At 39.7% G+C, this 22101-nt stretch overlaps 1 protein-coding gene across 1 annotated transcript in view; it reads right to left on the bottom strand.

Annotated features, from left to right (window-relative positions):
* Positions 1-1824: 1824 nt before the first annotated feature.
* The window catches only part of LOC133123702 (activin receptor type-1-like), a 32511-nt gene continuing 12234 nt past the window's right edge, over positions 1825-22101 (bottom strand). The window contains exons 3-10 of the mRNA XM_061234180.1: positions 18841-19104; positions 17326-17540; positions 14407-14506; positions 12858-13004; positions 9118-9393; positions 5166-5363; positions 4051-4181; positions 1825-3088 (exon numbers count right to left, since the gene is read on the bottom strand). Coding sequence (XP_061090164.1) covers positions 2954-3088; positions 4051-4181; positions 5166-5363; positions 9118-9393; positions 12858-13004; positions 14407-14506; positions 17326-17540; positions 18841-19104 — 1466 coding nt within the window. The 3' untranslated portion in view covers positions 1825-2953. The remainder of the gene's footprint in view (positions 3089-4050; positions 4182-5165; positions 5364-9117; positions 9394-12857; positions 13005-14406; positions 14507-17325; positions 17541-18840; positions 19105-22101) is intronic.

Raw genomic sequence — 22101 nt, 5'->3', positions numbered from 1 at the left:
AATGACATGAAGGGATTTACAATGGTCTTGTAACAATGTATTATCTACTGTACCTTGAAAGTGCATACTTTCAGCTTTAATTTGAAGGTTTCTACATCCATATTGTGCAAACCACGTTTGAATTACAGCTCTTTTTACATACACATAGTCCCTGAAAATTGGGGGACTATGTACATAATTAACACAAACTGAAATAAAGTCATAATCAATATTTCATTGCAAATCCTTTGCATTCAATGACTGCCTCTAATGACCCATAGACATCACCAGATGCTGGTTATTTTTCCTGGTGAGGCTCTGCCTGTACTGCAGCCCTCTACCTGCTGGTTTCTGGGACTATTTTCCTTCAGCATGGTACATTTGTGCAAACTGTAAAAGCCATTCCATTCTTGAGGCTTGCCAGGGGTTTGCATCTTGAGGAGAAATCTCTTGAGGTTATGCCAGTTAGTCTTCCCTGGATTGTTCTTGACACATCTATCCCTACTTCCTGGAGCGTTATTGATCTGTTGAAGTTATGAAGGGATTTCTCTTCACCATTCAAAGGATTCTTCAGTCATCCACTACACAGGTCTTGATTTTGACACCCCTAATCTTTTGGCCATGTCTCTCATTGACGTATTCTGATTTTTCACCTTAAAAATGGCCTGCTTTACTGGCACTTTGGTCTTCATGTCGAGAGACCAAATGCAAATGGAACTCCTAGAATCTCTAGACCTAGACTCTAGGCCGGATGGTCCAGTGTGCTGACTGCAGTGTGCAAACCTTAATGTACCTGCCCAAGAAATATTTCAGCAGCCAATTGTCCAATTACATTTGGTCCCCTAAAATTGGGGGAACAATGTATAAAAATGGCTACAATTCCTACACTGTTCACCCAATATGGATGTAAAAACCCTCAAATTAAAGTCTGCACTTCATAAAAGTCTTGACCACTTTATTGTCATTGCTTTATTTCAAATTCATTGTGCTGGAGGACACCGTACGTGGCTGGTGAAAACAATGGGACAGCATTAGTCAGCCTAGCAATGTTATTTGTTGCTATGAAAGCCATAAGGCCAAATGCAATCAGCCTTCTAACCTAAGCAATCAGAGACGTACAATGGTTGCCGCAATGAATATACAATTTTAAAAATCTTTTCCCACCCAGTTTTAAATTCACAATAATCCTCACATTAATATTGCAAAGATGCAATTAGTAAGAATGTACACTATTATGGAATGACTGGTAGGCCAATAAATACATTTTTGCAAAAAGTACTGTGCAAAAGTCTTAGGCACCTGTATGACATTGTGTACAGATAAGATTCTTTCGAAAATAATTCAATGAAAGGCCCTAAATAAACATACTATACATTTTACATTACATTTTAGTAATTTGGCAGAATAGTTAAAAAACTGAATCAAATCAATATTTTTTGTGACCACCCTTCGGTTAAAACTGCATCACTGCTCTGAGATATAGAACTGCAGGACAGTGTTGGCTAAGATAATCAGCAGGAAAGTTGTTCCAAGCATGTTGCAGACTTTGGTTGGCTCCTTGCATCTGATCTCAGACAACCTTGATCAAGTTTTTATGTAAAAAGTAGTCAATTGCTTACAGTAATATGTTTACATAAGTAATTTGTAAAATTAGTAAAATTAAATCTTTTGGAAAATGAATATTTGGAAATCTCAAATGTGTTCACACACACACACAAAAACCATATATATAATAAAGTCTCGGGTGCCCAAGACTTCTGCAGAGTACTGCACATCACCCACTACACCTGTCAAACATCATACAGCTTGATAAGAATGGGACAAACAACACACAGCCAGTTGTCATACTGTTGCATTTTTCTATTTAATCAATAGAAATAACTACTTAATATAAAATATTGATTAAACCAAAATGGTTTGACTTTACAATACACATATTTAGTGTGAAGACAATACAACATTACAGGCATGACTTTCACTCCTGTAGAAAATATTGAATCTGTCCCTTCTAGTAAATGTTTATTCACTTTAGCATCTGTACTCAATAAAGCTTATGTAACAAACTGATGACGATTGATAATGCAATAGTGTAGCCCACGGCTACTCAGCTCCAGCTCATGCGGGCTCCAGTGTCTCCAGGTATTTGGTCCAGCCAGGCACGACATTTGATTTCACAAATAAGTTTACTTCTTGAACCAAGAAGGTAAAATAATTTGTGAAATCAGGAGGGGCAGAAGATTGACCACAGACCTGATGACATCGTGCCCTGTAGGACCTGGAGTTGAGTAGCACCCCTGTAGAGCGTCATACAAACTGTCTTAAGAAAGCGTAAGAAAGGGTACCATGAGCTCCAGCAGAATTTAACATCTCATCAGAATGTTAAATAAGTTACAGTTTTAAAGAAGAAATGTCATTCTCCCAAAAGGACAATAAACACCAGTGCAAGTAATCTGCTGAGTCAAATGCTCGTTTTCTCAATAAATATAAGACATGGTGTTCGCTTGATACAAAACATGGTTTTGATAATAAAAAAATAAAATGAAAAATAAACAGGTATATGGACACCCACCCCGCCCCTTTATGCATCCAAAGCAATAAATGCTGAATGGCAGCAAAAAAACAACAAAAACAAACAAAAAAAAACAGGCAGAGACGATATTACTAAATGAAATATATTTTCAGCAATAACACAATGACAGCAGAGTCAAAACCACCTGCCTGACTAAACTAATATTGTCAATTTCCCCAAATTCCTATGTATTCATAGAGATAATTACCTATGGTCAGACGATGAACATGTTAAAAATTACGCACAGAGCAATCTTTGGATGCGATGCCAACATCTTTCCCAAGGGCTGTTTAAAATAAATAATTTGTGCAACTATAAGAGCTCTATGACTGATGAGTCCCTCATGTCACTGCCTGACAAAACCCTCCTGGACTTAAAGGCCTTTAAGTTTCCCTGTGGAACAGTTCAACAGTCTGCTTTAATTTTGTCCAGAGAGTTGTCAATTTTTGTCAGTGTCTTTTTGATGCGTAATGCAGTCAGTCTGGCCGATGGATTCTGGTACCAACACTCTTTCATAAGTTTGGCAATCGATGTTAGAGTCTGTAAAGAAAACACACAAAAATGTGATGAAGACACAACAAATTAAAATGGGAACAGGTTAAGTAATGAAACATCATCCAACACGCCTGTGATTAAAAATAATTGAGAGGCTACCCATTTTTACGCTACATTTGTAAACAAAATGTAAACAAATGTATGGTCTGTAACAAATTGCAATGGGCCATTAATGTCTACCTCTGTCTACACGTTGTAAATGTAGTTTTCTTAAAAAATTTTTTTTACCATTTGGACTGTTAAACATTAAACATTTACAAGCGTGTGGCCCTTTTCCACTGCACAAAAAGTCTAGCCATATCCAGAGCTATCAGGAACCCTGTTAATTGATTAGGCTATTTTGATAAGTAAATAAGCTAGCTTACATCTGTCAATGTTGAAGCATTGCAGATGCACTTTTAAACAAAAAATTGCCTTGAATTGTGTCATGTTCTGTGTGTATTGCATTATAATTTTGTCAGGAATGAAGATAGTGAAGCAGTGAAGTTAGAAAACAATACAACCAATATTGTATTTCAGTATGCGTTTTCAACAGAACACGCAATGAAACACAATGCAATATGCATTTTGATTTTAATTACGGCATGATTTGAATTATTATGTTAAAGCAAATTCAATTGATTACATTTCATTGTGTGTCACTGCAGTGATTGTATTTAAGGAATCACTGAAAATCTTCCATAGAAAATGCTCTTTCTTTAAAGTGAATACAAATATGTAGTATAAAGTGTGGTGTGTTCTCGTTCAAATTTTTTTTTTTTTTTTAAGTTAAAAAACTATTTTTTTCAAAGAAGCCCGGTGGGGCTGGTTTGCACTGTGAAAAAAGTTTAAATGGCTTCAAACGATTTAATGTAAAACCACAGCAAAGCAATATGCTTCATTTCACGCCACAACTTGAGGGAAAACATACAGTTCAAGAGCAGAGTATTGAGGCTTACTGCACTTACAGGGTCTGAGAACCATCTGTTAGGGATATTGGGCCTCTGCTGGTCAACACAAACCACCTTCCTCATGTCTTCAAAGCTGGGGTCGCTGGGCACCATGTCGTGGAAGGGGGGCTTGTAGTCCTCAACAATTCCTACAAAACGGACAGAACAGGATAGCGCTTTGAGAAACTGCCAAACCCATTCAACCCATTCAACGCAACATCTGATGCTGAAACAATAAGCAGTTACTCACACACAATATGTCCCAATTTTAAACACAATTGCTCAGGAACATACACTTTTTTCCTTTTATACAAACATGTTTACATCTCTTATTAAATTTAGTAGCTATTCAGTGTGACCCAAAAAAAGTACCAATAAACTGACAAATATACTATGGAATCTGGCATGGTATTAAAAACACAATAGAGAGCGACAATGGTTTGATTATGATAATGTGAATGATTGCAGCCTAATTAACCACAAGTGGAAGAATACTGGTATTTTGGCAGTCCTGCCCTCTATTAATCTGCTGTACAGTCTCAGCTATGGCTGTCTGCCCGGCAACAGCTATTAATAGCCATATAACCATTTCACTCTGAGCGGAGTGTCCACTGAAAATAAATCACAACATTCTCCACATACAACGCCATAGTGTCTTAAGTGGAGCTGGCTCTGAAAATCATTTGCAAGGTACCACAATTGCCCAAGGACGGAAGAGCATTCAACAACTGCTGACGAAAAAACTAATACATGTCAAGTAGATTAGACCTCATAATAGATCTTACAAAGAAATGCTAACAGCACTGCCATCAGACCAGATACAAAACCACACATTTAGACCTCCTGTATGTCGACATTAGACCTCTGCTAAGAAACTGAATGCTTGTATGCCTACTGTGTGTTTTACAGGGTTAATTAACGTGTATTTTCCTAAACCCACACACTTGTTCTTGCAGTACTAATGATATTCACTTGTCTTTATTCATTCTGCGGCGGTGGATTTGAAGTCACCTCAGATAAGAGCTTCTGTAAAATGGTAAATAATAATTCAGTAACACACTGAACGCATCCCCGAACACACAGAAAGGCTCAGTGCTGACAGAGATGACAGCATGCCCGTTGCCTGCCCTGACCATTGCTGATGGTCCTCCTGGCAATCTCCCACAGGACCAGCCCAAAGGCCCATATGTCCACCCTCTTGAAAGACTCGAAACAGTCCATCTGGATGCTGTCGTCCAGAATCTCCGGAGCCATGTAGCGTTTGGTGCCCACTTTCGGGTTGTTCCCCACGTCCAACTCATTCGTGTTTTGAAAATGCATCACGGCCAGTCCTGGGGGAAAGCAGGAAACTTGGTAAATGACGATGAGATGCTAAATATTATAATTACCCACAGCAAGTATAACCACGTAAAACTACTGCCAGTTCCTTTTATCCTAAACCAATGTGCTTTGCAAATCAAAACGGATAGGAAAGATTCACTAAAAATGTTGGAGAATTCTGAAAATGACATGGGACTAAATTCATTATGCTTCTTTTTCCAAATCTACATGTTCTGACGATGAGCTGCTATGTATACTGCCATATTCTGGACAAAATTTTAAAATTGTTAAGCACCACTGCCAGAATGGTAAAATTATTACAATAAATACCCATACTTGCTGTTTGTTCTATAAATGCATTTAAAATGCAAGAGAATGGCAATGTGCTTCCATACATGCACATAAACGAATAGCATGTAGGTGAAATGGTTGTGTTCCATAACTTATTTCATGAAACAAATACAATTATAAAATAAGTAAAGGTATAATAGGTAAGAATTGTGTTAAAACATTGTTACAAGACCATTGTAAATCCCTTCCTAGCATTGGAAAAGGGTCACTGACATGTTGTGCTCACCCTCTGCCTGTGTCTTAAATTAGCATTTCAAAATATACCTATGACAGACCGACACTCTGTACCAAAACATTGTTGTCCATTACTGTACAGTAATTCAAGCTCATTGGTTGGCCACAGCCAATGGCATGGGGGGGTTCAACATCAGCCTTCACAGAGAAGGAGTGCGATAAACAGTGTTGTGATTTGAGGGTGTTTGTTGCCGCAATTCTGTTAGAAGTCGGACATTACCAACTATACCTTTAAACAAATAAAAATGAAACAGATTTTAAACCATTCAGTGTGGCAAATATGCAATAATAGACAAAATCATAAAGGGGCAGGGGGCAATTACTGTTTCATGGCACTGCACGTACCTTACATTGCTTTACTGATCTCCACACAAAATATGGATTATGCAAATATGGATAACACATTAGATTACAAAAAAAACCACAGATTGCAACTAGATTTTCTTGGAATGACTTCAGATTTGATGCCATTAATGTGCGCATCCATGCAAAATAAAACATTTTCACTATCCGTTCTTTGCACCCAAAGTGAGCACTACATTATGAAAAGTACTGTATCAAAGAGGGTCATAACATTTATTTATGCCAAATAAATCATTTTCACTATCCGTTCTTTGCACCCAAAGTGAACATTACATTATAAAAAGGAAAACTGTATTTAAGACATTTTAATACCTTTTGAGTATTTTAATTTAAGGACTCTTTGGCCTTTTTTAAGGACCCACAGGAACCCTGTTTATGAAGGTTAATTTCCTTGCTCCAATACATTTTCCACCCCCGATCAATTTAAAGTATTTCCTGCTGCAGCCTCTCGAGTGCTTTTCTCTCTGTGCCTTTCCATGTCAAAGGCCACTTGACTATTTTCCATTACTTGCCTGTCCTTGAATTACTTATACAAATAGGCATAAACAAGTAATTCCAAATCAGATACAGCAGATAGAATTACAGGCAAGCTTATTTCGCTCTGTGCAAGTAACCAAAATAAAATGTAATTTACGTTATGACTGGGTCATTCTGTGTTAACGTGGACTTGTAATTTTTTGTGCGGTTGTAGGCAATAGTGAGGAACAGAAATCCATGATTTGTTGCATGAAATCCATTAAATGGCCATAATTTGAAGCAAATCAATATGAAATATTCAATAAACTATATAATTCATGAAAAATGCAATCAAGTTCATTTACACATTTTCAGACCCCCGAAAAGGGGCGTCAGAAATGTGCCACCATCCTCAACTTTGGATACCATGAAGATTTACAAGACCATTTTTCATGAAATGGTCATGGTATCTTCATAGGTTTGGTTTCTATGGAAGCTTCAAAAACCCTGACCTCATACATTTGTATATGCTGTACCAAACAAGATAACATGAAATAGTGAAAAATAACAAATAAATCTGTCCATTGTTGAACATCAGCTCCCAATTAAACGTTGTTCAGAAGTACTGCATGATACGTTAAGATTTGTTTTTATTTATCCGCATTCAGGATGCCCTCAATCAAAACTAAATCACCAACTCCAGATGACTGACTGTTGTAGACATTGTTCCAAGTGTCTTTCATTGCATACTAGTTTATAGTTTATAGTTACTCTCTGAAACTCCCTCAATTTTAGACTCAGTGGTCCATAAAACCTTACTCCACATCTCAGCTATCCAGTTTCCTACTGCAAATGTTCTTCTTCTATTTTTCTCACTGTGGAACGATTAACAGAAACACCTGTGGATTTATTAGGATCTGAATCAAGAGCGGAGCATGATCTTTTCTGGTGACAGAAATCTGCAAGGCACCTAAAGTTATGTTTGGGTAGTAGTATGTTTGAATGTTAGTCACTTTGGAAGGGGAAGGGTTCCAACAGATCACCATTGACACTTTTGGTGAAAACCTCTGCTGGGAAGACACAGCTGTAACTTGTTTGTTGATTGGAAGGATACAAAACTTAAAGTCGTCATCTGGTGCACAAAGGAAAGAGAGGACAAATACTGACAGATGTGGTGATATATGTAGTGGTGGAGGCTTTTCTGTAATGTTCTGTGAAATATACTTATCATGCATTATTGTGTGACACTGGGGGAAAAATTGCATTGAATGGCTGTTTTGACTGCGATTAAACGATTGGGTGGTCAGTGACTTTTGCACAGTACTATATATCCAAGGCTCATCATTGTTGGTTTTAACAGTTTTCCGCCCGGATTTCTGATTTTCTTATTGATGTTTCCCAACCTTTTAAATGTTTCTGGAATTAAAATCCATTATGGATTTGGTTCTCTGAATCATTGCCGTTGTTGGTAAATGAGGGTTTGCAGCTTTAAGAGTGGGAATCATGGGGAATGTTTCTGTTTTGTGTGTTCCGATTGGTGCGTATGTGTATGTGAGGCCGTTGGTTGTGTGGCTTTTTGAAAGAGAGCATGGTCACAGAGAAAAGCTGGTCGTACAAGGGAGTTAACGTTATTTGCATCGGTGCAATAAAGGAAGCAAATGAAACCAGTTAAGTTAAGGGTGTTATATAATTAGCTTCGGCCCTAGAATCAATAATGAATAGCAGGTCGGTTCCCCTATGTCTCCCACCTATTGTTCGGAGACGGAAGCAGGAAAAAGTAACCATGAAAATAATACCTGCATAGCCTGCATAAAGTTCTAAAATGCATCGAAGTTGAGGTCCTCCCATGCTTGTTTTGTCACTGCACACGTCATACAATATGGAACCATTGTTGCCTAAACAATGGTATCGTTAAATAGTGTATACAAATAGTTAGTATTATTGCTTTCATGGTTAAAATGGAAATAAATGCAATCTGGGCTTAACGGATCGAATGTCATTAAATGTGCAGTTCCATTAACAAAGCCTACGGTTATAAGAAAAGACAATGTCCTCAAGGGACAAGGATAATTAAAATGAAAGATTTTCCCAGAAATTATCATGTTTTTTAAAGACATTTTTCTTTTTTCTCCAGGTTTTTAAAAATGGAAATTCCCAAATTTTTAAATAAAAAAATTAACACAGAAAATGATGAGCCTTACGTCTATTTCATGGCCCTCGTGTGAACTTGATAGTTTTGTCTTCATGCAACAAATAACTATGCAACAGCAACATAATACACAAACAAAGAACAAGCAATTTTGCAGGTCACATTACAGAAATGGCCTCGCCATAGCCCAAGGTACGAGGTCATTCACTCACCCAAGTCGGCGATGCAGCAATGGACGTTCTTGTTGACCAGGATGTTCTTGCTCTTGAGGTCTCGGTGGGCGATGGCGGGCTTGCCCTGCGTGCCGAAGATTTCCACGTGGAGGTGGGCCAGGCCGCTGGCGATGGACAGGGCCATGCGCAGGCAGCCGGCTGCGTCTATGGTGCTCTGCTGCAGGTAGTCATACAGGGAGCCCATCTCGTGGAAGTGCGTGATCAGCCACAGCTGCGTGCTCGAGTTCCGCGATGTCATGTCCGACGCGATGAAGCCTGCCGTCGAAGAAGCACACAAAACGCTGCGGGTCAAAACTAGTCTTGGACACGTGTATTTAATCTGTGCTCGTGATGAGAAGGTGTGTCACTTTTTATTAGTTTATACAGTGAATCCATTTAGAAACGTAAAGTAGACCATCTTCTGGGTTTAAGGTCGTTTTTGGTTAACTATTAGCTGAGCAATGAAGAAAAAAGTATCTGCCGGCCTGCCGTTCCACTGCCTCGGTTTGTTTTTCTCCCTAATGCACTGCAATTCCAATTTCAATACAAGTCCCTTTTATGGTGCAGATCATGACTCACCACATGAGAACTATGCCTTGTAAATATGTAGATATGTTGGGACAGTGAGATGGGTAAATTATGCTAGGCTGTTAAATTGAAATCCATCTTGAAAGTATGAATAACCGGATTGAATAACCGGGCTATATGCATTTCACCAGCACAGATTACACCTCGCATGTATATTTACACAATTTTAGCCCCAAAAAGCCAATTTTTTAATCTATCCACTCTTGACTTAACCAGTTGTTAGTACATTAACCGAGGTTACAACTTGAATAATGTAATATTTACATGCATGTTTGTAAAAAGTATTATATTCATGGTGTATAACATATAGGATACCGGTCACTGAAATGCATACTTTACATCACCTGTGGCTCGACTAATATGCCTGAAATACCCTTGAATTTGAATTGCCATTGCCATTATCTCAATACATTAAACAGTATAAACAAAATCATACTCCACTGTAGATCTAAAAATTATTTAAAGCAATGGAGAAAATAATTACTTTGCATTACTAATGGAATACTGTGAGTAGCTAGCTTTCTGTCTGTGACAGCAAACTGAGACTTTTGACCTAAAGCAAACTGAATTTTAATACTCATCCATGACATTACTTTTGAGCAGCCTATCTGAGGACCTAGTAGGTTTGCCAGATGGCCAGTTTTTGACCATAATGTCATTGAAATTATAATTTTTACTGGTCCAGTTTGTGGTCTGACCAGACAATATAATGTCCAGTCTGCGTAATTTAAGATATGTCCCATCAGCAGACATCCTTCTAAGTAAGTCCTAGGTCTGTCTTTTGGCCCCCAAAGTCCCCTTTTCTCTCACTTGTGAATAAGACCCTGAGATACTTGAACACCTAGGAGGGTCAAGCAATCTTTTCCCAGGAGAGGACTATGCCCACGGACTTGGAGGTTCTGATCTTGTAGTGTGAATTGGTCACAGTACAATGAGGCCAAAAGAACAACATCATCTGCTAACAGCAGAGATGCCACCCACACACAATCCAGACCATGGCAGTGCCTTGAGGTCCTGTCCATGACAATCTGGAACAGGAAGGGAGACAAGGTACACCTTTGGTGGAGTCTGATACCCATGCAACCATCTTTGTCCCTCCTTTCCAGCAGCTTGGTATAGGCTTTCCCAGGCTAAGGAGTACGATTAAGATCTAGTTTATCCTGCCCGGAACAGGGTTAGCGAGCCACTTGAACAGTGGCCTGCTTTCCACTCCTGAGATGCCAAATGGATTTCCACGGGGACAAGTCCTTCTCTAAGGCTCCTCCAAATTCCTCCCATGTTCCGGCTTTTGCTTCAGCAACTGGAGTCCTCTGCCCCAGTCAGGCTAGTGTAAAAATGAGCTTGACTGCCCCCATCACCACTGAAATCCACCAATAGATCCTAGGGTTTCTGCCAGGACATGCACCAACTAGCTTTTTCTATTCAGACTCCATGTCGCCAACTTTCTCTTGGAGGTATAGGAGAAGCTTTCACAGAGGTGAGAGATGAAGTCCTTCCAGAGCCCTCTGCCAGGAATTCCCAGTGAAGCTTTTCTCCACGTTTGGGTCTACCTCGTCTATCTGGCGGCTTCCCGCACCATCTGATCTAACTCACCACCAGATGGTAGTTGGGGCCTTTTCCAGCACTCCTCCCGGCAGAATATTCTGAACCACTGTTAAGGTATATAACAGTTTTCCAGTCGCATTGAGGTGACCCTCTCATCCACTGCAGTAAACTCCAACTGGAAGCTAGGGACTCTGGAAACCAATTAGTAGGAGAGATCACCTCCTATCCAGTAGTTTGGTTCCAGAGCAAACTGCTAGCTTTATCCAGTTGGTTCCTTTAACTTCTTGCACCAGCTCTGCTTCCTGCCCCATCAGTGAGGTAATGTTGCATGTTGCATGTGAATCCTAATCCTTTATACCATTCAGTAAGGGGTGATTTTGATCATGTTCATCTGGGTCGTCAGCTCAGGCCTGTTCACCTTGAGAGACCCTACCAGGGGACATATAAACCCACAACAATCACTCTGGGGATCATACAGTGTAGCATTAGGCCAGGAACACATTTTTAGTTTTCGCTCTGCACTCCAGCAAACAAACTGTTGAAATAAAGCAATCATGGCGTGGTTAAAGTGCAGATATTTAGCTATAATTTGAAGGTTTTTACATCCATATTGGGTGAACAGTGTTGGAATTACAGCCCTTTTCATACACAGTCCCCCCAATTTTAGGGGACAAAAAGTAAGGCAATTGGTTGCATTAGTCATTGTTTTATTTCAAACTGAATGTACTGGAGTACAGAGCCAAACAAAAAATGCGTCACTGTCCAAGTACTGCGCTGTAAAATCTTGCGAGCCCTTCCGTCACCATGATCCAAGAATTCCAGATTCCTGGTGCTCCTATATCTGTATGAGCCTTCGACTGCAGTTCTATTTAAATAGAAATGTGTGACAGTAGATTTGATGGAAGACTAGAATTTTGGTGGCCATTACATTAATGGTGGCCATTACATTACATTAATCAAGAGAAGTTGTAGCCCCTGTAAATGTAATAAGCACCGTAATAATGTTACTACATTGAACGGAAAAGGTTATTACATTAACCGTTCAAGATTTTTATTACATTAACTGGCAGTTATTACATTAGAGGAAAAAGTAATTACATTAACTGTTTTTATTACTGTAACCATTTTATTATTTTAACCGTTTTAACATTATAAAGTTGTTTCAGTGAAAAGTACACAGGCCAGTTCCTTCGTAATTATGCGAACCAAAACAACAGTATGTTAACATGTTTGGTTTTGGTCTTTTCATAAGGTGTTAACTGAATCCTGATACTGAATCCTACTAATCCTATAAACGCTGCAAGTGTACACCTGGTCATTGATGATAAACCATATGTGGAAATGAAGAGCTCAAGGACAAAGCAAATAGTAATGAGCCAATGCAATATTGTGCTAAATGAACATGCCTTCATTCAATCACCTAATTTAAACAGGAGATTAGCATAACATTTTTTTTAAAACAGCATACATAGTGGTAGTCGAGCACCAGGCTTAAGAACCACAAATCTTTGTAGACGCATCACGTCAGCAAAAAACGGATGGCCTGGATGCTATCGTTTCTTAAATTCCCCACATGCTGAGGACCGGGATCTGACCCCAGGACTTACCCAGTATGTTTTCATGCCTAAGCAGGACCGTGTTGTAGATTTCAGTTTCCCGGAACCAGGACCTCTCGTCCCGGGAGGAGAAGATCTTCACTGCCACGTTCTCACCCTGCCACTGACCCCTCCATACCTCTCCGTAGCGCCCTTTTCCTGTCCCAAGGGAAAGATGGAGAAACCAGTTACTGCGATGTCAGATGGACAGGACTGATGAACGGGCAGAGGCCTCTGCGCTTGCTGCATGAGAAACCAATCCATCCCGCGGGCAATTACTGAAACAAGCCGCTTTATCAGAAATGTATTTATATTGCCTGGTTGACCCCCAGCCCCATACAAAATTAACACAGTTCAAATATTTCAGCCTGCACTGAAAGGAAGTAATTACACTGCACAAATGCTGCTTGTCATACTGCATCATGGGCAGAGTACCATTTGGGACCAGAACATTTCAGGAGAATTTTCCCCCATATCTCTGGCCTAAATGTTCTGAAGTAATGTACACAGTGGGAATTCACATCGCTCCGAAACACTTCAGCGCAGAATGAGCATTTAAGGTGCATATGGCCTAACCACATAATATACGGTCATATTTCAATTTATTAATTTAGAACGAGGGTCGTTTTACTCATATACCTTCGTCTTCAAGTCAATTTATAATACCCAACATATTTGACAGTTGTTAGTTGTTTCAGGGGGCGTTATGGGAGTCTTAGAGCTACTCGCTACCCCAACTCACCTGTAAGGTGTGGTAAATTCAAGTGGCAGGCTTCATGTGTGACTGAGATGCTGGCACAAACAGTGACTCAAAAGTTCCAGAAATTAAGTACGAGTGGTCGCGCGTGTTCATGCGTGTAAAATGAAGTTTTACTATAAACCTGAGAACACTTGCGAAACCCATGCACAGCTACTGAAAAGCATCCTCGGGGAAACACTGAGAATAGATGGCGCATACACGAAAGTAGATCAACTCCACAACAGACATAATAAAACAAAATGAAATTAAAAGAAATACGGAAGCATATCCATGCCAAATTAGAATGAAAATGCAAATTGGCAGTTACATTTTGTTTTCATTCCATGTGCGTAAAAACCATGTCATACTTCAAAGGAAAAAGGAAAAGCCCGCTTGGCATTTTCATTTTAAAGTTAATGTTCACACTTTCAAACAATATTGAAAGTAATTTAATATTTTTCTTGACATCGACGACAAAACTTAAAATTTAAATGAAAAACCACATTTTAAATAATATACCAACATTATCCAAGACAAAAATCAAATGATAATTTATAATTGCACTTTCATGTTTTTGTGACATAAATCAAATTAAATTTCATTTTCATTTTCACATGGTCACGCAAAAACCCTGGTATCAGTTTAACAACCACAGTAAAGTAACTGGCTTGAATTTATAATCAGATACATGACCCCTACAAACAAGGTGTTTAGTACTATGTTTAAAATAAACAGTCTTAAGTTTGTGAGCATAACCCAAAAGAATCTATGCACAATAATAAATCTCAGTCCCTTGCGCAAGGGATGTAATTGAATACTGACCCACGCACTCGTTGAGCGTGATCTGCCTGGCGACAGTCCTCTGTACAAGAAATGGGAGCCCAGAGCCACTTCCTGAAGTGCAAGAGTGATCCAGCAAATCCTACAAGAAAGGAAATGAATGACAATGAATCCACCAATCATTGAGGGGGAGGGAAAAAAACAAACAAACAAAAAAACAAAGGAACTTACCACTCAGGGGAAAGATTGACTATTACTGTGATCTGTCGACCTGCAGCCTGTTGCACCATTGTAGCGCAAGTTCAAATGTAGGCTCGATTGAACTCAGTTCAGAGTTCAGAATTCAGACTTCCGCCATAACTTATTTTAAACCGGTTGCACCAATTGATTTAGTTCCAACGTAGTTAGCTAAACATACTAAACAAACTACACCCTAGGTGTATAGTCATTGTAATAATGAAAAAGACTATTTCATACCAAGTCAATTGTTGGAGAGCAATACATATCATATAAAAAACACTGTTAATGCAGTCCAAATACATAAACTAAAAGCCCATAATGAAACAAATGCTGGAATAGGTGGTAGCATGCAAGCAGCCGTTGAGATAATACTAATTTGAATAATTTAGCAGAAATTTTACATACTTGATGCAAATAGCAATTTGTTTGTTAAACGTGCATGATTGGAATATTAGCTTACAGTCAACTTCGCTAAAATGTGGACTTCACACCCTAACTTGTGATCAAACCTACATTATACTGATGCTTCTGTTCCTTAATCATACAATCCATAGAAGAGACCATCAGTCTATGCATCTGCTGTGTTTCTTTGCCTGATGACTAGCAAATATTCAACCAAGGCTTTTACCTGAAGTCTAGGCCCTTAAGAGGTTTAAAGGTTAAAGGACAACTTAGAGGTTAAAGGACAATGCGCTGAAGAGCTAACATTACTGTATGCTGTGGCACTTATGTGAGAGACATAGCAATATAGATGGAGATGGCAAATATAAACAATTAACTGATTGTCCAACAGTATGATTGATGCAGCATACAATAGTGTTACCAGTAGTTAAAGTATCACTTTAGCACTGGGAAAATAAAGCAGAGAAATAGACAAAAGCCACAAGGGCTGTGTGCCTGTCGGAACATTCCTGAACACAGGGGAGGGAGGGAGGGAGGGAGGGAGGGAGAGAGAGAGAGAGAGAGAGAGAGAGCAGCAGAAAGAGGGCAGCAGAAAGAGGGCAGCAGAGAGAGGGCAGCAGAGAGAGGGCAGCAGCAGAAAGAGGGCAGCAGAGAGAGGGCAGCAGAGAAAGGGCAGCAGAGAGAGAAAGAGAGGGCAGCAGAGAGAGAGGACAGCAGAGAGAGAGATAGGGACAGAGACAGCAACAGGGCTGGGTTTGGTTGGACCTGGGGGGAGAGTGGTCATGGGTCTACGTAAAATCGGGTCATTATGGAGACAGCAGTGTGCCTGTAGGTAGCCAGTGGAAGGGGGGGGGGGGGGGGGGCAAACTCATTCTCAACAACACTTCCTGGGGCATTGCCAAGCCCTTTTAATTATATTTGCACAGACATTCCACAGCCACCTATTTAGAGCCCCTGAGTGGAGCATTGCAACACTCTTTAAAATAGCACAAAACCACACCAACATCAGCGGCCCCCGTGAACACGCCCCTAAGCTCTGCGTCAGTATGTACGCAGAGCAAAGTTTGCCAAACTAAAACAAAGACAGTTCTAAGGTTTTACACCAGCCCTGCAGAAACACTGGAGGATGAAAGAGGCAGTTTTGCTAAGACCTTGTGAGTTAAAGAAACACATAAGCTTCTAAACTCACTTTGAACTTTTTCACTGCACAATCCTTCACGCTCAGGAGATAGCCCAACTGGTTCATTAAAAGGTACAATAGGTAAGATTTTTGTGTTAAATCATTGTTACAAGACCATTGTAAATCCCTTCCTATCATTGAAAAAGGCTCACTGACATGTTGACTTACCCTCTGCCTGCGTTTATAGTCCTTAAATTCGGGTTTCAAAGTGCACATTTGTAGGGCTGTCAAAGGTATCAAAACATTGTACAGCTGTACAGCAATTAAAGCTCATTGGTTGAAACATGGTTCTAACTGCCACAGCCAATGGCATTCTGGGGGCTTATTCTGATTGTTCATGTCGCTGCCCATATTGCACTCCAGACAAGCAATCATTGAAACGTATTATGTATTATAGTACATAATAATGTACTATTGCTAATTATCCAAGCGAAGACTACATATCTAGTTATAAAACAATACCAGTTTGTTATCGGTAGCAACAAGCAAATTAGCTATAGTTAGCTTGAAGAATTTACAAATATCCACTTACGATAAAATATAGGCAATATGAACACAGTAGTGATTGCACAAGCGTTGTGCTTCAGGTGGATATTTGTACATTCGGGAAGCTAGTAATAGTAACTAGTAATCGCTAATTTGCTTGTTATAGCAAACTGGTATTGTTTTCTAATTAGATAAGCAATAGTATACAGAGTTTCAGTTTGCAGTTGCATCGTTTGTGGTGAACTATCATATCAGTTATACAGCCAGGCAGTTATGCAGCCAAAATTTGCTTGCTCACAATATAGTTGGTTAGCAAATGTGAAAACTATAAAACTATAAAGAACCACCAATCTATACCATATATCAAACAGACAAGTGGTCCAATACCAAACCTTGGTCAAATATGTGATCGTTTTTTGTATTCAAGTACTTTTCTGTGCTCGATTGATCTAACCTGGTGCAACTCAGCCAACCAAGAGGACCAGAAGGCGGGGTTTGCACTTTTTGAAAGTATTTCATAGCTTTCAATACACCAGGCAAGCTCAGTAAAGCCTAGAAAAGTATTTGAATCCAAAACAAAGACGTATTTGACCCAGGTGTGGACATTATAGCCCCCGCTCTACTGAACCGCTCCACAGAGAGGAAGAGCTCACCGCCAGCGTGCTGTCCCCCACGTTGGATGCGATGAGGCCATCAATGGTGCCGTACTCGGCGTCCCGTGCTTTCAGCCGCTCGATCTGGTTCCGGTGGATTCGCCGGAACACTAGGGCAGCCACGCCCGAGAGGAGGACCAGGACGATGACGGGGGCCACGATGACCATGGCCAGGGTAGCCACGCTGTAGCTGGGGTCTTCTCCCGCCGACCGCCCTGAGGGAGAGACACGGAGGGAGAAACGTGGGCTCGATGCTGTATTTTCACCGTCAACAGCACCCTGAGGGCCGTTCTTTTGCTTGATTTTACAACCGAAACTCTGTTCCACCCTCTGCTCCAATGGACCTGATTTAGTTAAGATTGCCTTTCCCCAAGTCCCCTGGACTGAGTTGAAAAATGTAATTTGTCATTGTATAATTTTGGTGAAAAGTGGGGGGGGGGGAAGGAACAGCCTTGACCCTGGTCTCCTGCATGACAGATAATCACGCTAACCAGAAGACAAAATCTGCTGGGAGCCAGAACAGCCCCCAGGGCAAAGATATCGCTAACTGAAACATGGTCATGTAACCAGAGCAGCATGGCTGAACTGCTCTGAGAGAGAAGAATCACTGGATTACTGTACAGCTGTGCAACAGACCTGGGGCCAATACGCAATTGTTTTGGATTCAAATACTTTTCTACGCTTTACTGAGCATGTCGGGTGTATTGGCGTCTCTGGCGTCTTTCGAAAATGGAAAATCACGCCTTTTGTTCCTCTTGGTCGTCTCAATGAAGATCAATTCGAGCACAGAAAGGTATTTGAATCCAAAACAATTACATATTTGATCTAGGTCTGCCATGTAATAATAAAAGTTCAAGATACATGTACATTGTACCCATGGAGCACATTCGTACACTGCATTTATGGACCACTCATATAAACCATACCAACCATGTAAATCCGTGTCATTGACCATATTTTAGCACTGCATTGAATATACAATTGAATCATTCCAATAAGGAGCAAGCCAAAACAAATGATTGCATCGCTGTTGAGTAATGAAAGGTCCTTCAGTTACAAACCTTCAAGAAAGCTTTCTGAAAAGATATTTCTTAATGTCATTCTTATACTTTAAGAAAAAGAATGACATTAGTATTACAATTTCATAATTTGTTTTGGAATATATACTTTAAGACACGTCTTTACCAAGTTCCACCTTGCTTAGGTCCCTAATCTCAATGGCAGCACAACACAATAGATAAACAATGAAGGTAAACAATGAACCTGGTTGACATTCCCAAAATATTCCCTGGCTTCTGTGGAAATATCTGAATGGCACCCAGGTTGCATAAAGGAAACTGAGAGGGTTGTTGCATGAGGAGAACAGAAAAATGGCTTGTGTACCAGATGATACAAGTTTAGTGCATGCAGTGGGTCAGTTCTGTCTTTTTCCCCAGTGAATTCACATTCATTCAAATTGAAGCTCTCATACATTTGAGTGGAATGGATGTTGTAAAGGGCTTAAGCAGGCATTACCATGCATAGGCAACTCCACAGTGATGTTGAGGTTACACAGGTGGCCCTGGCAGCACTCCACAATCTGGTCGGGCGATGGGGGAGTTTTGCAGGTCATCCTTCCCTGCTCGTACACCTTGAAGCAGCCCTTCTGGAAGACCATGGTCCCGTCGCTGAGCGTCAGTGAGGAGAAGCACTGCTGGCCCAAGCAGCGGTCCCCACTCACACACGTGCGACCCTCGCACACGCACTCGTGGTCCTTCGACACAGGCCTCACCTCCTCATCTGGGTGAGAGACACAGAAGCAGAACATCTGAAGGTCTTATAGATTACTTACTATGATTAACTATGATATCTAAACCTACTGTAAAGCAAAAAATCTGAGATAAGAGCAAATGCAGTTCAAATTGTGTCCTAGGGTGCATGGTTAAAAATGTACTTCTGCATTAAGATAAATGTTGTACTTATAAACTCTAAGAATTTACAAGACAATACTGGTCCAGCCAGACTAATCTGTACTCAATCAGCCACAGCAGGATACTGGTACAAAGAAGAATTTGGGAGAAGGTACTGAAATAGAAAATGGCTTTCAACTCTGGGTCAACCGCTGCAATATGTTTATTTTTCTATAATAAATGTATTTAATTTAATTAATTAAAGGTACAATAGGAAATTTCAGACTCCTAACAGTCAAGAGAGGAATTGCAACAACAGACAACCTCAAACCATAACCCAGTTTGTGCTTCCAACAGTCTACGAATATAATGTGTCATAAATCAGTGTTCTTGGAAAGCAGACCGTGACAAACGCAACAGAGCCTGCCGTCTTTTCGTAGTGTTGTAGTAAGAAAATGTTCACTGAACAGGTGACTGAGATCTTGACTACACAACATTATTTACAGTTTTCACTTTAGCTAACCAACTATATTGTGGCTATATAACTAAAAAAGGATAATGCTACCACAAACGATGCAACTTACAGTTTGAGAGAAATACAGGTTTACAGATGATTGAACACGTAGAGACAACATCAGTGCGTTTACAGAGAAGGGGGAGGGATAAACAGTGTTGTGGTTTGAAGACGTTTGTTGCCCCTCTTGAACTTTAGAAGTCCGAAATTACCTCTTATACCTTTAATATTATAAAAATGGTATTTTAAATGTTTTCAGTAATGCATTATTGAATAACGCTTGTTACTGGAGTATCATATGCATTATACCTTAATAAGTAGGCCTAATGAAAACAGCCAATACAGGAAAATGAGCGGCCTGAAAATGACACAGAAAACGCTATTCCTTCGTTTATCATCCCACAATCCACCTTCCAGTTTTCTTTTTTGTCAATGCACCTCCAGATATGGAGTTATTTCTTCTCATGCATGTGCAGAATGTACATGCCGGCCGTCAGCTATCGTCTTTGCGGTGTATACCAATTTATATGGGTGTGACGTGAGGCAACTCAAAGCAATTTGACGTTGGCTTGGTGTGTCCAGACCTCAACTTTAATTAAAGCAGTTAATTACACTGCTAACTCATATAATCTGGACCCCCTTGTCTTAATTTGTTGCCAATTTTACGGTGAAACCAAAAACCAGTGCTGATGGGGCTCCAAACCCCCCGCGTCATGGTACAGTGGTCATATGGAACTGAACTTTCAGCTCAGGAATGTATGTAAGGATCAAGCATTTAAGCCCCGCGTTTCCTTTTTTCCTTTTTCCCCAATTTCCCTCGCTATTTTGTAAATACTGCACTCCCAGTGGTAGTGTATTTGGAAGAGGGACAAAATGGTACAATTGATAATTCTAATTAAAAAAAATATATATATTACAAATAGTCGAAATTACCATTTCTATTTGGTCTTCTGAAATTCACAAGTCTGTACTATGTATTTCACGGCCGTGACTGCATTTCCATCATTCCCATAAAAATCTGAAATTAATAAGTATAATTGAATTCAATTCATTCAGCTTTTCTATAGCGATTATTTTTATATTCTACGCACATTTACACATAAGAGCTTTATTATGACAATATAGGAAACTGGCAAGATCACCCCTGTCAGGTGGAAAGGGTATGCATCGCGAAAAACGAGAAAAATGTTACAGTAAAAAAAGGATCAAGATGGAGTCCAGGGTGCCACCAATAATTGACCCGATCACAATCATTTTTTTAAATGCAAAAAAGAAAAAAGGGAAACCTACTCATTCAGAAATGAATAATCATTTGAGCTGAGGAACCTGCCCAGTGCAAAACACAGGTCAACCTCGATGTTGTTGCCTGGAGAACTTTCAACTTCCGTCCATATTCCAGTTGTAGATGGGTTCCGGCTTTAACTTGGTGAACAGCTAGCCCAGTAATCCTGCTTCGTAAGCTCATATTGTGGAATTAAAGGTTTTATATTGTTTTGGCTAAATCCTAAAGAATGATACGTGTAGAATACCCCAAGGATGTTTTAAAACTAGCTAGCAAGTATGCAAACTATAATTCAGGAAGGGATAGGTTAGCTAATTTAGAATTTAACTGGTTAAATCCAAGTAGCCGAGATCTTGCTCTTATAAACCAGTACTTTTACAATATAGAATGCCCTCCATAATGTTTGGGACAAAGACCCATTATGTCTTGATATGCCTCTGATCAATCACACTTTTAGATTTGGAATCACACAATTAATGTGTCTAAAGTGCTGCAAATGTAATTAGTATTGCAAGTACTAATACAGTATTATGGTTACAATGCCTTTGGCTCTGTATTCCACAATTTGAGATTTGTAATCAAACAATAGATTTTCAGATTTTATTAAAGGGTATTTTTATACATTTTAATATAATATTATTACTATTATTACTATTATTAGTCTCCCCAAAAAAGAAATTAAATGATGGGTCTTTGTCCCAAACATTATGGAGGGCACTGTAGCTACAAACATTGTGCTTCATGAGCTAGCGATGAAGGGAAGCAAACCCCAAGCCTTCTCTTCTCTCACGTAGTCTAGCCATTTCATGTGGGTAAACTAAATAAATAAATAAATATGTAAACATGAAATAAACAACATGCTATACTACAACATGCTACATGTGTGACGGATCCAGGTTGCTGTCGGTGAAACTTAAAATATAATGGCTTGGACACATTGTGGCGGACACATAGTACTACAGTGAGACGAACAAACAAACTGACAGAACCGGATACATAGTCACCAACCCTTACCTCTCTTACTAAATACCACTTTTTTTAGGCACAGAACTATTTAGGGTTTCAATATAAATTCTTTAGTTGCAACTAGC

This window comes from Conger conger, chromosome 3, assembly GCF_963514075.1.
Source record: "Conger conger chromosome 3, fConCon1.1, whole genome shotgun sequence".
Classification (NCBI taxonomy): Eukaryota; Metazoa; Chordata; class Actinopteri; order Anguilliformes; family Congridae; genus Conger; species Conger conger.
Note: the sequence above shows the minus strand (reverse complement) of the source record. Positions and strands in the feature narration are given on the sequence as shown.